This window comes from Callorhinus ursinus, unplaced genomic scaffold (assembly GCF_003265705.2).
Source record: "Callorhinus ursinus isolate GAN/ISIS: 27379988/994484 unplaced genomic scaffold, GSC_fseal_2.0 scaffold70, whole genome shotgun sequence".
NCBI classification, from domain to species: domain Eukaryota; kingdom Metazoa; phylum Chordata; class Mammalia; order Carnivora; family Otariidae; genus Callorhinus; species Callorhinus ursinus.
Genome location: NW_027397132.1, coordinates 1,963,018 through 1,977,881, shown reverse-complemented (window position 1 = coordinate 1,977,881; position 14,864 = coordinate 1,963,018). Strand labels below are relative to the sequence as shown.

General features: G+C 43.3%; 1 protein-coding gene and 1 pseudogene across 2 annotated transcripts; both read right to left on the bottom strand.

Moving 5' to 3' along the window:
• Positions 1-1,113: 1,113 nt before the first annotated feature.
• ZDHHC4 (zDHHC palmitoyltransferase 4) lies at positions 1,114-14,349 on the bottom strand. 2 transcript variants are annotated; one of them, XM_025863809.2, is made up of 7 exons: positions 14,159-14,349; positions 13,447-13,570; positions 12,620-12,693; positions 11,242-11,420; positions 9,178-9,303; positions 7,642-7,886; positions 1,114-1,458 (listed from the first exon to the last, which is right to left on the bottom strand). In XM_025863809.2, the coding sequence occupies exons 2-7, from the start codon at positions 13,561-13,563 to the stop codon at positions 1,168-1,170; spliced, it is 1,032 nt and encodes a 343-aa protein (XP_025719594.2). In that variant the 5' UTR covers positions 13,564-13,570; positions 14,159-14,349; the 3' UTR covers positions 1,114-1,167. The 2 variants fall into 2 exon arrangements, with proteins under 2 accessions (XP_025719594.2, XP_025719595.1); XM_025863810.2 differs by having other exon boundaries at positions 14,212-14,349.
• LOC112816970 (small nuclear ribonucleoprotein F pseudogene) lies at positions 3,079-3,744 on the bottom strand (annotated as a pseudogene).
• Positions 14,350-14,864: the final 515 nt, after the last annotated feature.

Genomic DNA, 14,864 nt, shown 5'->3' with positions numbered 1-14,864 from the left:
CCTGGCGGCTCGGCCCGCCCGCGCGGAGGGAGGTACGCCCCGCCCCTCAGGCCCCGCCCCCGGGCCCCGCGACCGCCCCGGGACCTGGGTCCGAGCGCGTCCACCGTGGCGGAGCTGGGCTGCCGCGTCCACCGAGCGCTCACTGGGCTGTGCGCTCCACCCGCCCGCGCGCAGGCCGCGAAGCTCCCCTTGCTTGCTCTGCGCGGCGCTCCAAAGTCTATGGATTTCACCGCGCTTTTCCACCTGTAACAGAGGCGTGCTGCCGCAGTGGCTTAGGTCTCCGCAGGCCGGCAGGCCGTGTCAAAGATTTTATCTAGTCTGGAACTCGGGGCTGCAGGAACCAAGGATGCCTCCCGGACCCCGGCCTCCAAGTTCTTGTCCCCCTACTTCCCGACCCCACCAGTGTGGCTGGCCATGGGAATCAGAGGTATCCTGTTCCTGAAAACTGCCCCCTCCTAAAAACCCTCACCGCTTTCTATGAAGCTCTTCTGCATCCATCTCTTTGCACTGAATTAACGGGGCAGTGGCAGGATGGGGGCTCCGGGTGTTAGTTTGGAATTTTAAAAATAGGGCAGGAAAGACTTGAACATGGTCACAAGAGGCCAGTGCAGGGCAGGCAGAGGGCCACAAGCACAAGACTGGGCCTGTGTAAAAGGCCCATGCCGGCTACAAGGAGGGCCGGGGTGAGGGTGCTGGGCATGATTAAGGAGATGAAGAGCCAAGGCCTTACCCTGGAAGAGATGGAAAGGGCATCAAAGAGGGTACAACCAGGCACAACCCCACCTCACTGAGACTCTCCTGCACGTCAGGAGACACAGTCAAGGCCCCTCCTGTCAGAAGCCAAGAGTCTACAGTGGGAGACCAAGGTTAGCGGGAACCTCTGAGAAGTCATCTTTGATCCCCTTGGCACCAGGACTTGAGATATACTCTGTTCCAACAGGCTGAGGGAACAGAGGATGAACAAGGGGAGTTTGTACCACTGGATCTAGCATGGCAGCTGTAAGGATTAGGCACCCCTTCCTTAACCACTGAAAGCCAATTTATAAACATGCAGAAGCCAGATAAAAAGACCCCCGAAACCAAAACACACCACACCAATGCTTAGAAAGTAGCTATAAGTATAAATAAATGTATACTATATTTAAGTGGCAGTAACACTTCCCGTTCTTAGATCTTCTTTCTCTCATAATGTGCAGTGGCAGGTAGGAAGATCTCCCTGAGGTTGCTCCAAAGCCCATGGGAGTGAATGTTCCGGTGGACCTGGGGCTCTGCTGATGGGGGTCGGGCCATGTGGGGGCAATGCTGACACCAGGCCCGGTCACCTCTGTACCACTCGTTAGTGGTCTGGTTGGTGGCAGCCAGGTACAAAGTAAAGCACAAGTAGCCCCCCAGAAGGAAGCTCAGCATGATGACAAAGCCCAGCATGAAGACAATCCTTGGGAAGGTCAGGAACAGGTACTGGGGGCAAAGAAAAAACAGTGTGTTAGGCAGCCAGGCTGGAACACAAGAAAGGGTCACACCCGCCAGCCGCAGCCTGGTCTACAAACATGCAAGAGCTGCCCACCCAGCTCACCCACCTCCATACACATCTGACCACCTAAACACAAAACAGAACCATAAACGGCACTGACTAACAGCCCGGGAGGAAACCCGAATATGTACAAGAGTTTCAAGTGAGATAAATGAAACGCGTACATTGAAGGAAAAGGGAAAGGATACTCAGGAAGGGGTGCTTTCCCAGTTAGCTGTTTGTAAAACAAAGGCATAAATACAGATCTTAGTTTATGCATCAAAATAAAGTCCAGATGGACAGAGGAGATCAGTTTCTCTCTCAACACAACACGACCACAGAAATGCATGCACAAAGAGTATTCACTGTAGTGATTTTAGGAGCCCCTCTTCCTAAAAGAAACACGTTAAAAGTCCATTCATGAGGAAGAGTAAAACCCTGGGATAGTCACACTCTGGAATAACAAGGAGCCAGTAAAAATGAGGTCCATTTCTACATACTGATTTGGAAAGACACTGATAAAATATTGCTGGATGCGAAAGACAAGAGGCGAGGATCACAATGGGATCGTATTTGTGTAAAAACAAAAAGACTCCATGAAGGTGTGTGACTACATGAATGCACAGGAAAGAAGCCTGACATGTACACACCAAACTACAGAAATAGTTGCCTCTGGGGAGTGAAGCTATTGGGAGGGGAGGGGGAGAACTCCCAGTTTTCTTCTCGTTTTTTTCTTTTGTTTTTTCTTAAGATTTTATTTATTTAGTTGACAGAGAGAGAGACAGCGACAGAGGGAACACAATCAGGGGGAGTGGGAGAGGGAGAAGCAGGCTTCTCACTGAGCAGGGAGTCTGATGCAGGCCTAGATCCCAGGACCCTGGGATCATGACCTGAGCCAAAGGCAGACACTTAATGACTGAGCCACCCAGGCGCCCCCTTTTCGTTTTTTTCTTAAGATGTTTTAAAATTTTATGCTTCTCCCCCCCAGCTTTACTGAGATATAATTGACAGGACATTGTGAAAGTTTAAGGTGTACAACATGACATACAGCAAATGATCACAACAAGCTTAGTTAATACATCCAACACCACACATAGTTACAGTGTTCTTTTGTGATGAGAACTTTTAAAACCCACTCTCTTAGCAACTGTCAAGTATAGAACACAGTATTGTTAACTACAGTCTCAGGCTGTACCTTACATCCCAGGACTTACGCATCTTTCAAATATGAGTTTGTGCCTTTGACCACCTATGCCCACTTCCCCTGCTTCTCCGCCTTTTCATTTTAAACACTTCTGAACTGCTTGAATTTTTATGTTATTTTTTATAGTAAAGAAAATGATTTTTGAAAGAGGTATTTTTAAAAATACTTTATTTACTTGAGAGAGAGAGAGAGAGCACGAGTGGGGTGGGGCAGAGGGAGAAGGAGAAGCAGACTCTCCACTGAGCAGGGAGCCCGACAAGGTGGGGCTTGATCCCAGGACCCTGAGATCATGACCTGAGCTGAAGGCAGATGCTTAACTGACTGAGCCACCCAGGCACCCCAAGACTTCAGTATTTTTGAAAGTCAGGAGTAAGAGAGAAGTAGATGCATCTCTTGACAGGGGAGACTTTCTAACTGAAGTTACAAAGAAAAAAAGTATATCTGATGAGAAAGGATGTCTAAATTTTTTTATACAAAAAAGATACACAAATAAAAAACAAATATAAGAATGAACTACCATTATTATATGATCTCAAATCAAAAGTAATTCTAGTATCAAATAGGTAAACAGTTAAAGGACGTAATTTATAAAAGATCTACAAATGACTGACAAACAAGAAAAGTAATAGAAAGTAATGAAAGAAATGTAATTTTTTTTGAAAAAAAAGTTTATTGTCTAGAAATATATATAAAAAAGATTCCCCACAAGAGATTCTATTCTCTCATTTCCCCATCTTCTTCTTCTTCTTCAACACCCCTGATATAAAGGACATTATTACACCTTATTAAAACTTCACCCAAATGTCCAGACAATGCTCCATCTATGTATTCTTCTGTGTTTGCAAGCTACATGTTCATATAACCATCTACAGATACCAGGTACCCTTTGTACTCCATTCCCCACTTAAGTTTCACCATTACTGGCTTTCCTGTTAATCCATTCAGGAAAGGTTTGGGATTGAGAGGCAAACGCATCGCGACTACAAGCAAATGATGCAGGAAACTCACCGCCGACCCAGGTGTAGTCCGTCCCTCGTAAGAAATGTAATTTTTAAAAGGGATACACCGTGGGGCGCCTGGGTGGCTCAGTCATTAAGCGTCTGCCTTCGACTCAGGTCATAATCCCAGCGTCCTGGGATCGAGCCCCACATTGGGCTCTCTGCTCTGCGGGAAGCCTGCTTCTCCCTCTCCCACTCCCCCTGCTTGTGTTCCTGCTCTCACTCTCTCTCTCTGTCAAATAAATAAATAAAATCTTTTAAAAAAATAAAAAAATAAAAAATAAAAAGGATACACCGTATTTTCCTACCAAACTAGAAGCATCTGCTGCCACTGGGCATCCTCAGTGTCTGCTCGGATGCAAAATGGAACACTGACAAATCACTCTAGGCACAAAGTTTTAAAAAGCAATCTGACAATATATATTAAAATCAAAAGATTTATAAATGTCAATAATCTCTGATCCAGTACATATTTTTTTGGAATCTATCCTACAGAAAGTCGTAAGTACAAAAACAAAACCATATACACCGCAAAGGGGAAAATGCACTTTACCCATGGAGAGAGCTGAGTATCACTGGTCCTATGTTCTACGTGATGGGAAGCAACATGAAATACACATCCCTACCCAGGAAGCATTCTTGCCAAAAATAGTTAACCTGAATCTAATCAGGGCTCTAGAACTAACTTCCAATTCACAGTAATATGAAGGAATAGAGGAAAATCAGTTGACAGAAGTAGGAAAAAGGCAAACTTAGAACGAGACATTCTAAAAGACAACTAAACTACTAAACGTCAATTTCAAGATAAAAAGTGGGGGCATTATTTTAGACAGAGAGACTAAAAAGACAACATTCAAATGCAATGCCTAACAATGGAGTGGATTCTGGTTCAAGGAGGTAAAAAAGCTACAAAAGATACATTTGAAAAAGATGAAAAAAAAAAGAGAGAAACTGGGGAAATTTGAATATGGACTAGATGATTTATTATATATTTATTACATATCTTATGTTTATTACATAGATTTATTATTACTTTTCTTAGGTGAGATAACATAATTATAGTTATATAGGAGAAGGCTGACATTCTTTAAAAATGCATGTTCAAGTATTTAGGGGCAAAGCAACATGATGTCTCCAATTTATGAGCCCAACATGGGGCTCGGTCCCACAACCCCGAGATCACAACCTGAGCAGAAATCAAGAATCGGATACTTAACCCACTAAACCACCCAGGTGCCCCATAATTGAAAAAAATTTTAGGAGCAAAACTACTCAAGGTTGAAACAACAAGGTTATCGCTACACACCTATCAGGATGGCTAAAATGAAAAATAGTGATAACATTAAGTGCTGACAAGGGTGCAGACAAACCAGTCCCCCTCCCATCACTGGTGAGGATAATGGTACAAGCACTCTGGAAAAGAGTATGGCGGTCCTTTCCAAGACCTAAAATAGACTTATTATCAACCCAATGATCATAGTGAAGAAAGATCATCACACAGGAACTTGTAAATGGGAATGTTCAATGCAGCCTTTTGCAGGGTCCTTCAAAGGGTGAATGGTTAAACAAAGTGTGGAATACTATACAGCAGTAAAAAGGAAGGAACCCTAGATCCATGCAACCAGTCACATGGATCTCAAGGAAATTGCACTAGTGAAGAAACCAACCTCAAAAAGATACTGTATGGGGCGCCTGGGTGGCTCAGTTGGTTAGGCGACTGCCTTCGGCTCAGGTCATGATCCTGGAGTCCCGGGATCGAGTCCCGCACTGGGCTCCCAGCTCAGTGGGGAGTCTGCTTCTCCCTCTGACCTTTCTCTCTCTCTCTCATTCTCTCTCTCAAATAAATAAATAAAATCTTAAAAAAAAAAAGATACTGTATGATCCATTTATGTAACAACCATGAAATAACATAACCACAGAGGTGGAGGAGGGAATAGTGGTGCCAGGCATTAGGGATGTGGGGAGGAAGCTGTGGCTGTGAGGGGTAACAGCAGGAAGCCCTGACGATGGGTAACAGAGCATGTTGACTGTAGCAGTGCTTGCACACAGCTGCACATGTGACGAACTGCACAGAGCTATACACACGCCACAAAGAAACACATGTGTAACTGCTGAATTCTGAATTGGCTCTGGGGATTGTGCCAATGTCAATTGCTTGGTTTTGGCCATGAGCTGTGATTGTACGGGGATGTTGGAAGGGGGGAGGCACTTAGGAGCACATAGGCTTCCTGTGTGTTTCTTTGTAATCTCCTGTAAAACTATAATTATTTCAAAATAAATAAAAAAAATACTGGCTTTAAGACTGTGTATTTTATCATATTAAGACAGTATCCTTCCATTCCTATTTTCTGAGTGCTTTTATTAGAATGGATGTTGAATTCTGTGAAACGCTTTTCAACATCTAGAGAAATAATCATGTCATTGTTCTATTTAATAATGTTGTATAAAATATTAATCAATTTCTTAATATTGAACCAACCTTGCATTTATGGACTACATGCCACTTGTTCATGGCATTTTACTTTCTTTGAAACCAAAGAAAAAAACCACTCAAGAAGTAAGCAGTTACCTAAAATAGTGACTGCTCATAAGCTACTTCCCATAAATGCAGTAGAAATCTTTTAGTCACCAAATGAGTTTTTAAAAGAACTCTACAGGGCGCCTGGGTGGCTCAGATGGTTAAGCATCTGCCTTCGGCTCAGGTCATGATCCCAGAGTCCTGGGATCGAGTCCTGCATCGGGCTCCCTGCTCCTTGGGAGACTGCTTCTCCCTCTGCCTCTCTCTCTCTCTCTCTCTCTGTCTCTCATGAATAAATAAATAAAATCTTTAAAAAAAAAGTTTATGAAAAAAATAAAAATAAAAACAAAAGAACTCTACATTATTGTAAATTAATTTTTGACAAGGGTGCCAAAACAATTCAATGAGCAAAGAAGGGTCTTTTTAACAAAAGATGCTGGGACATCTGGATATCCACATACTAAAAGTATCAAGTTAGAGCCCAACCATACAGCACATACAAAAATTGACTCAAAAAGGATCAAAGACCTAAATGTAAGAGCTAAATCTATAGGAACACTTAGAAGAATATATAAGTGTAAATCTTCATAACCTTGAATTAGGCAATGGATTCTTACATATGACACATATGGACGAACCTTGAACACATTATGCTAAGAAAAAGAAGCCAGTCCAAAAGGCCACAGATTGTACAATTCCATTTATGTGAAATGCCCAGAAAAGGCAAAACCATAAAAGACAGAAGGCAGATTAGTGGTTGCCAGGAAAGACGGGAATGGGGAATGACTGCTGATAGATGAGTTTATTTTGGGGGTGATGAAATGTTCTGAAATTAGATGGTGGTGGAGGTTAAACAACTCTGAACCACTAGACTGTACACTTTAAAAGGATGAATTTTAGGGGCGCCTGGTTGGCTTAGCAGGAAGAGCATGTGACTCTTGATCTTGGGGTCATGAGTTTAAGTCCCACACTGAGTATAACGATTACTAAAAAAATAAATAAATAAACTTAAAAAGGATGAGTTTTATGGTATATGTATTATATATCAACTAAAAAAATTATATATTGGGGTGCCTGATTGGCTTAGTCGGTTAAGCATCCGACTCTTGATTTCAGCTCAGGTCATGATCTCAGGGTTGTGAGACTGAGCCCTGCGTCGGGCTCCACACTCAGTGGGGAGTCTGCTTCAGATTCTCCCTCTGCCCCTCCCCTCGTTCACACGTGTGCATGCGCATGCTCTCTTTCTCTCAAATAAATAAAATCTTCAATAATTAAAAATTTAAAAATTATATGTTAATTTTTGAAAAAGGAACGGCTTCATCTTTTGACTAGGAAAATGTCCTTCTTCCAATTTTGAAACCTGAAGTCAGAAACATACACCCTACAACATAATTACCTGAATATTAATTACCTGAATAAGAAAGACAATGTCAATAACCTGGAAGTGTCCAAGGTCATCAACGTAAGTCTCCAGATACAAGTCGGACACCACCACCAACTGGACCAAAAACACAGTGCTCACGACGGCCATGGTGGCAGCTGAGGCCGTCAATGTCAAGAGGTAGAGGAGGAAGTACCTGGCGTTCCAGGCCCCGATACAGTTGTTCACCCAAACACAGTGATGGTCAAAGCGGTGCACACACCTGTTACACACACCTGCACAGAAAGGGGAAAGCCACAAGCCTGAGTTAGTCCTTGATGGAACAATGAGACCAAGCATATCTGTGGATATTTTCACAAACTCTTGGCAGTATGAGCTGAAAGAAATGGCAGCTGCTATCACCGAGCCATTACAACCAAAGGGTCCAGTACAAGTGGCCACGAGCCACAGGTGGGTTATTAGGCCCCTGAAATGTGGCTACAAGAAAAATTTGAAAGAATACTCTGTTGATATTGATAAAATCAGGGTAGTTTTTCGATTTATGCAATGCTCCTTTAAGTTCAATGTGAGCAATACTTGAACAGACATAATTTTAAAACTGATGCTTTAAAGTCAAATCAATTCTTCTGATAAAGGTGAACCATATGTGGGCATTAAAGGACAATGATTTTTTGGTACGGATTCAGTTATTAAAAAGCGTGTAAGAATTTCTGGAATAACTTGGGTATGTGAATCTGCTCTTCCAACTGCAAATTTTGTGAAATCTAAATATAGATCAAGTATTTCCAAGGAAAATTTAGTGCTGAGATGTGCTGTAAATGGAAAATATATCCCAGATTTCAAAGACTTAGTAAGAAAAAGAGAATATAAACTATCCATGAATGGTTTTTTATATTGACTACGTATTAAAATATTTTAGATATGTTAGGTTAAATAAAATATATCATTAAATTTAATGTTCCCTCATTTTACTTTTGTAATGTGGCTACTAGAAAATTTAAATCACATATGTGGCTCACATTATATTTTTGTTGGACAGCACAGGTCTAGAATCTTGGTTATTCCCCAGAAGAGTAGGCTCTGCCACGACTGAAATCTGCAAACACAACACGCCACAGAAATTCCTGTTGGGCAACATAGCCTGCCATGTGGCAAAGGAAGGGCTGTTATGCCCAGGGCTGAGTTGCCCACTACACAAGAACATTAAGAGCCTCACCTCCAGGGGCGCCTGGGTGGTTCAGTCAGTTAAGCGGCTGCCTTCGGCTCAGGTCATGATCTCGGGGTCATGCGTTGGGCTTCCTGCTCAGCGGAAAGTCTGCTTCACCCTCTCCCTCTGACCCTCCCCCCACTTCTTCTTTCTCGCTAATAAATAAATAAAATAAAAAAAAAAAAGAGCTCAACTGCAGTCATATGAAGCAAACCACTCTCTGGCCTCTATGAGCAGTGGCTGCCCCCTGTCTGGGAGACAAAGGGCCCTGCTTCTAGATTTCTGTAACATTCCCTTACTACAAGGCCCACATGTCTGCCATGCAAGGACAGAGCTGGAGGCACCAAAGCCAAACTTACTGCAGTGCTTGGATCGCGCTGGTTTCCTTAAATTGCAAGACGAGCACTTCATATTCTTTGAGAACATCACTTCGTCAAATTCATAAACTTGAAGAAACAATAACTCGTTTGCTTTTGTTATGGTACCTGAAAAACGTAAGGACAAACGCCGGTTTCAAGCAATCCGGTGGACTGAACGTTCACAAAATCTGTCCTGAAAAAGTACAACTAAAACTTGCATATTTAATATTCTAAATAACTCATTTAAAAATAAATAGCTTTACTGAGATACAATTCATAAGCCCAATTCACCCATTTAAAGTGCACAATTCGGGCACCTGGGTGGCTCAGATGGTTAAGCATCTGCCTTCGGCTCAGGTCATGATCCCAGAGTACTGGGATCGAGTCCCACATTGGGCTCCCTGCTCCTTGGGAGCCTGCTTCTCCCTCTGCCTCTCTCTCTCTGTCTCTCATGAGTAAATAAATAAAATCTTAAAAAAAAAAATAAAGTGCACAATTCAATAGTTTTTAGTATATTCAGAGTTAGGCAACCATCACTGCAATCAATTTTAGAACATTTTTATCACTTCAGAAAGAAACCCTTAGCAGTCACCCCCCACTTCTCTCGAATCCCAGCCCTTGGCAATCATTAATCTATTTTCTGTCTCCATGCATTTGCCTTGTTTGGATGTTTCTTATAAATGGAATCATACAACTTGTGGTCTTTTGTATCTGCCTTCTTTCACTTAGCATAGTTTTTCAAGATTCCTCTATGTTCTAGCACATATCACTCCTTCGTTCCTTCCTGTTGCCAAATACTGTTCCATTGAATAGGCACATCACATTCACCTATTCGTCAGTTGATGGATAGTTGGTGCTTCAAGGATAGAAAAGCTTAAACATAAAGGCATGGAAAAAAGATACCAAGCAAACATCAATCAAAAAAGGGTAACGGGGGCGCCTGGGTGGCTCAGTTGGTTGAGCGACTGCCTTCGGCTCAGGTCATGATCCTGGAGTCCTGGGATCGAGTCCCGCATCGGGCTCCCTGCTCGGCGGGGAGTCTGCTTCTCCCTCTGATCCTCTTCCCTCTCGTGCTCTCTATCTCTCATTCTCTCTCTCAAATAAATAAATAAAATCTTTACCAAAAAAAAAAGGGTAACGGGCACCTAGGCGGCTCAGTCGGTTAAGCATCCGACTCCTGCTATCAGCTCAGGTCATGATCTCAGGGTTGTGAGATCGAGCCTTGCGTTCGGCTCTGTGCTGGGCATAGAACCTGCTTAAGATTCTCTCTCCTTCTCCTTCTCCCTCTCCACTTCTTCCCCAACCGTCTCCCCCTCTTAAAAAAAAAAAAAGTGTAATAATAACATCAGACAAAAGAGAATTGAGAGCAAAGAGCATTACTAGTGACAAAAAGGCTCATTATATTTTGAAAAAAGATTCAAGGAAAAGAGAATACCAATTCTAAACTTGAATGCATATAATACAAATATATACATAACTATTACATACACCTACACATACATACACATATATAATAGCTTCAAAATAAGTAAAGCCGAAACTGACTATAAGGAGAAACCTCAAATCTATCATCAGAATGAGATAACATACCTCTCTCAGTTATTGTAAACAAAAAAATTAGTGTGAATATAAAAGATTTGAACATAATTAACAAACTTAATTTAATGGACTCACATGCTGTCTACACCCAAGAACTAAGAAATATATACTTCCAAGCCCACACAGATCACTTACAAAAACAACACATAACCGGGCATGATGCAAATATCAATAAAATTTTTGAAAGAAACAGTGCCATAGAGACCACAAACTCTCTATATAACACAATTAGTGAAAGTATCAAAAAATAAAATAAAAAAGTACATAGAAAATTTTAAGCAGTTCTAAATAAGCCATGGGTCAAAGAAGAAAAAAATAAAATTAGAAGACAATCACAATGAGAAGATGATGAGAACACTGCGTATCACATCTTTTACAAAGTCCCCAGAGGAATCACTAGTCTGTAACACTGTAAGACAGACAGTTCAGTTGTTGCCAGTCTCCATACTGAGAGCCTCAACTTACCAGGATTGCTCACACAGCTGAGCATGAAAAACACAAGGTTTACAATCAGCAGCAGATAGGGCAGAAGAAGGTAATGCAAGGAGAACTCCAGCTCTTGACAATAGTCAAATATTTCCCAGGTGTATTCACTGTAAACCATCCCTTGCAAGATGAGGTGCAGAAGAATAAAGGTGTGGTTTCTGAAAGGAAAAAGGCACGTGGCTTGTTCACAAGGCCTTCTCCATGAAGAAATCATGTCATACTAAAGTTAACCCAGGGCTTGGGCGCCTGGGTGGCTCAGTTGGTTGAACGACTGCCTTCGGCTCAGGTCATGATCCTGGAGTCCCGGGATCGAGTCCCACATCGGGCTCCCTGCTCAGCGGGGAGTCTGCTTCTCCCTCTGACCCTCTTCCCTCTCGTGCTTTCTATCTCTCATTCTCTCTCTCTCTCTGAAATAAGTAAATAAAATTTTAAAAAAAGAGTCCCTTTAAAAAAAAAAAAAAAAGTTAACCCAGGGCCAACCACTTCCTTTGGGCTTGAGATAATAGCAAGAATTACATAAGAGACAATATGAGACAGTTCTCACAGTGCCTCGCAATACTCAGTACTCGATAGATGTTACCTATTATTATTAACTTTTTTTTAGGATTTTAATTATTCCGAGAGAGAGCACAAGTGCATAAGAGCAGGGGGAGGGGCAGAGGAAGAGAATCTCAAGCAGACTCTGCGCTGAGCCAGGAGCTCAAAGTGGGGTTCAATCCCACAAGCCCAAGATCATGACCTCAACCAAAATCAAGAGCTGAATGGTTCAACCAAATGAGCCACCCCCTGGTGCCCCTATTATCTTTTTTGGGGATTGAAGTATCAGGATATATCTCTTTTTATAGAAATGCATGTAATATTGCCACTCTTTAAATATTTCTATGAAAATTCCAGAAATAAAAGGCAGATTACTTATGAGCAGAAGTCCTGAACCCAGGACTCTTGATCCTTTCCAGCATCCTTCCCCGAACAACGGCTGGAAACCAACAAGGATTGTTGTTGTCCCGAAGCTAGGGGACAGCAACAATTAATAAAACAGAAAAGAAGATAATATTTTATTATTTTTTAAAGATTTAAATATAGTATTTATTTTTTATTATTTTTTTAAAGATTTTATTTATTTATTGAGAGAGAGAGAGAGAGGGAGAGAGAGAGTGCACGAGCAGAGGAAGGGGTGGAAAAGAGGGAGAGAGAGAATCTTAAGCAGGCCCCATGCCCAGCAAGGAGCCCGACCTGGGAGTCAATCTCATGACCCTGAGATCATGACCTGAGCCGAAACCAAGAGTCGGTCGCTTAACCGACTGAGCCACCCAGACGCCCCCAAAAGAATAGTATTTAAACTCTGAAATATAAATACCGTGTATGGAAGAGGTAATGAAGCAATTTCAGCATTGCTCTCTGAAGGCATTCTGGAATTATATAGGAAATTATCTAAAAGAGAAGGATTCAATGTCATTTCTCATTTCCCCCACTCCCAAACAAATTAGATGCTTCACTTTAGCTGGCGATCCTGGGAATTTGTGTTTCTGCATACAGGCAGAGAAGAGATTTAAGAGAGAATAAAATGCAGGGTTTCCCTCAGCTAGTCTTCCTTTGATACCAGCTCCTCCCTTTCCACCCTAGCTCCAAAGAAAGCACCATGTCAGGGTCTTCAGGCAAAGGGAGGAGAGCAGAGGGGCTGGATTAGGTAATGTTAATGTGAACTCCACTCCTTTCCCTGCCTTGGGTTCAATCCTAGGTTCCAGAGTCCATCTGCAATCACTGGGCATTAGCCCAGGTCACTCCCAAGTCCATCCCTTCCCAAAGGCTGCTGACCCCAATTCTGCTCACTTTGACCCCTGAAGGAGTGTGGGCAGCCTGATGCTCAGCTCCCTAGTCATACAGCTCCCCGTTCCACCCATCAGGCCCCTCCAGGCAGACATTGCTCACATCCAGGCCCAAGTACAGGCATCAAATTCAAAGAAAAATAGCCAACCTTGAGAGTGTTATCTTCTCTCAAAGCAACATCACAAGATTACTTTCAACATTAACAAAAAACAGAGACTTTTGAATGTACCATAACTACCATAAACGAAAGAAGTGAACAAATAATAAAAATGGCATCTCTTTTTTGTTCTGTCAGGGAACTGATGAGCCTTTTAGACTGGTGGTAGTCAAAATCCAGTGGTCTCCAAGCATCATTACCTGTGCTCCCCCTCTGACCAGGCCTTTCAGGTAATGGGTTTTTGAGCAGATGCATATTGTAACAACACCAATCAGCACCAGAGCCAAGTAGAACAAGAAGAGAACCAAGAAGTCCATCCTGGCGCTACAAAGACACAGAAAGAGTGTGACTACTCCTGAGGGATAGATTCCATGGTGCATACTCTCAGACATCAACTCTGTAAAGAGCTTCCCAAACAGAATTCATCAGCCCTTATGCACACACTGCTTTGCACTGAGGCCTCCCAGATGGTCCTGAGTTCTTTCTTCAAGAGTTTCCTAATCAAACCACTGTGATTTATTTAGGGCATCTCCTGCCTGCAAATTCCAAAATAAAATGGGGGAAAATATGCAGAATGCATACATCTTCCCTCCCACCAGCAACAAATCATCTTTGTTCTTACTTAAATATAAACCCCCGTAGGTATTGATACAGAATGTACCCAAAAGAATCTGCTGACAATGCTACTGGAACAAGCATCCCCTAGAGGCAGTGGGGGGAGGGGGGACTCACTCCCACAACAATCGTGGATTACCCACGGGGATCAGAGTCAACACACAGGCCTATATTAACTAGAAACGGTTACTTTTGGCCTTAGCAGATAAGATTCCGGGCCGGACTTCCAACTGAGATAACCAAGCTACAAACTATTCACGGGATAAGACAGAGGAAACAAAGAGCAGCAATTCTCACGAGGTGATTCAGGGTCCCCAGCCTACGTATTTCTCGTTTGGATAATTTTCTACCCGCAGCTCGGACATTCCTCCTCCCAACATTCACGGAGAATTCAAACGGCATCTCCTCTTGTGCAGCGGCATGTGCCTGGCACAACAGGTGCCACGAAAAGCCGCAGGAGGCATGGTTCTTCTAGAAGGCTGGATCTGGCTGCAGAGACATCGATAAAACACTCATACAATAAAACAGGGTGGGAGTCAGGGGCGGTATAAATTGTGAAAAATAATTTTAAAGTTGAGGGATGCTGAGATCCCGCGGAGTGAACGGGGTTATAGGATTTCGGGAGGAAAAGCTAACTGGGAAGATTAAGCCAGGAGCCTTGGGTCCCACGCTGGCCACCAGACAGAAAGGCTTATCCGAGGCCACACCATCTGAGGGTCCCTGCGGGTGGGCCTGGCCGGAGCTTTCTCCGGGGGCCGGGACCCTGGGTGGGGGACGGGATGCAGAAGGCGCAGAGGGGATACGGTGGGTGCCTGAGCACCCGGCGGGGTGGAGGTGGGGCTGCGACCCCCCCCCAACACACACACACGCAAGGTGGAAGGGCGGATCAGACAGACGCCCCTGGGCCAGTGGGTGTCAAAAAAAACAAAACAAACCCTCGGAGGCGGCCTTACCGCCGGGATGGCCAACCGCCAGCCGCTCCGAGGCGGCGCCGGCAGGGCGC

Excerpts from the sequence above, each read along its gene's own strand:
- ZDHHC4 (XM_025863809.2), bottom strand. The coding sequence starts at position 13,563 with ATGGACTTCTTGGTTCTCTTCTTGTTCTACTTGGCTCTGGTGCTGATT. Across the intron at positions 9,304-11,241 it reads CAGCTGTGTGAGCAATCCTG|GTACCATAACAAAAGCAAAC; the intron begins GTAAGTTGAGGC and ends TACGTTTTTCAG. Across the intron at positions 7,887-9,177 it reads AGCGCGATCCAAGCACTGCA|GTGTGTGTAACAGGTGTGTG; the intron begins GTAAGTTTGGCT and ends CTTTCTGTGCAG.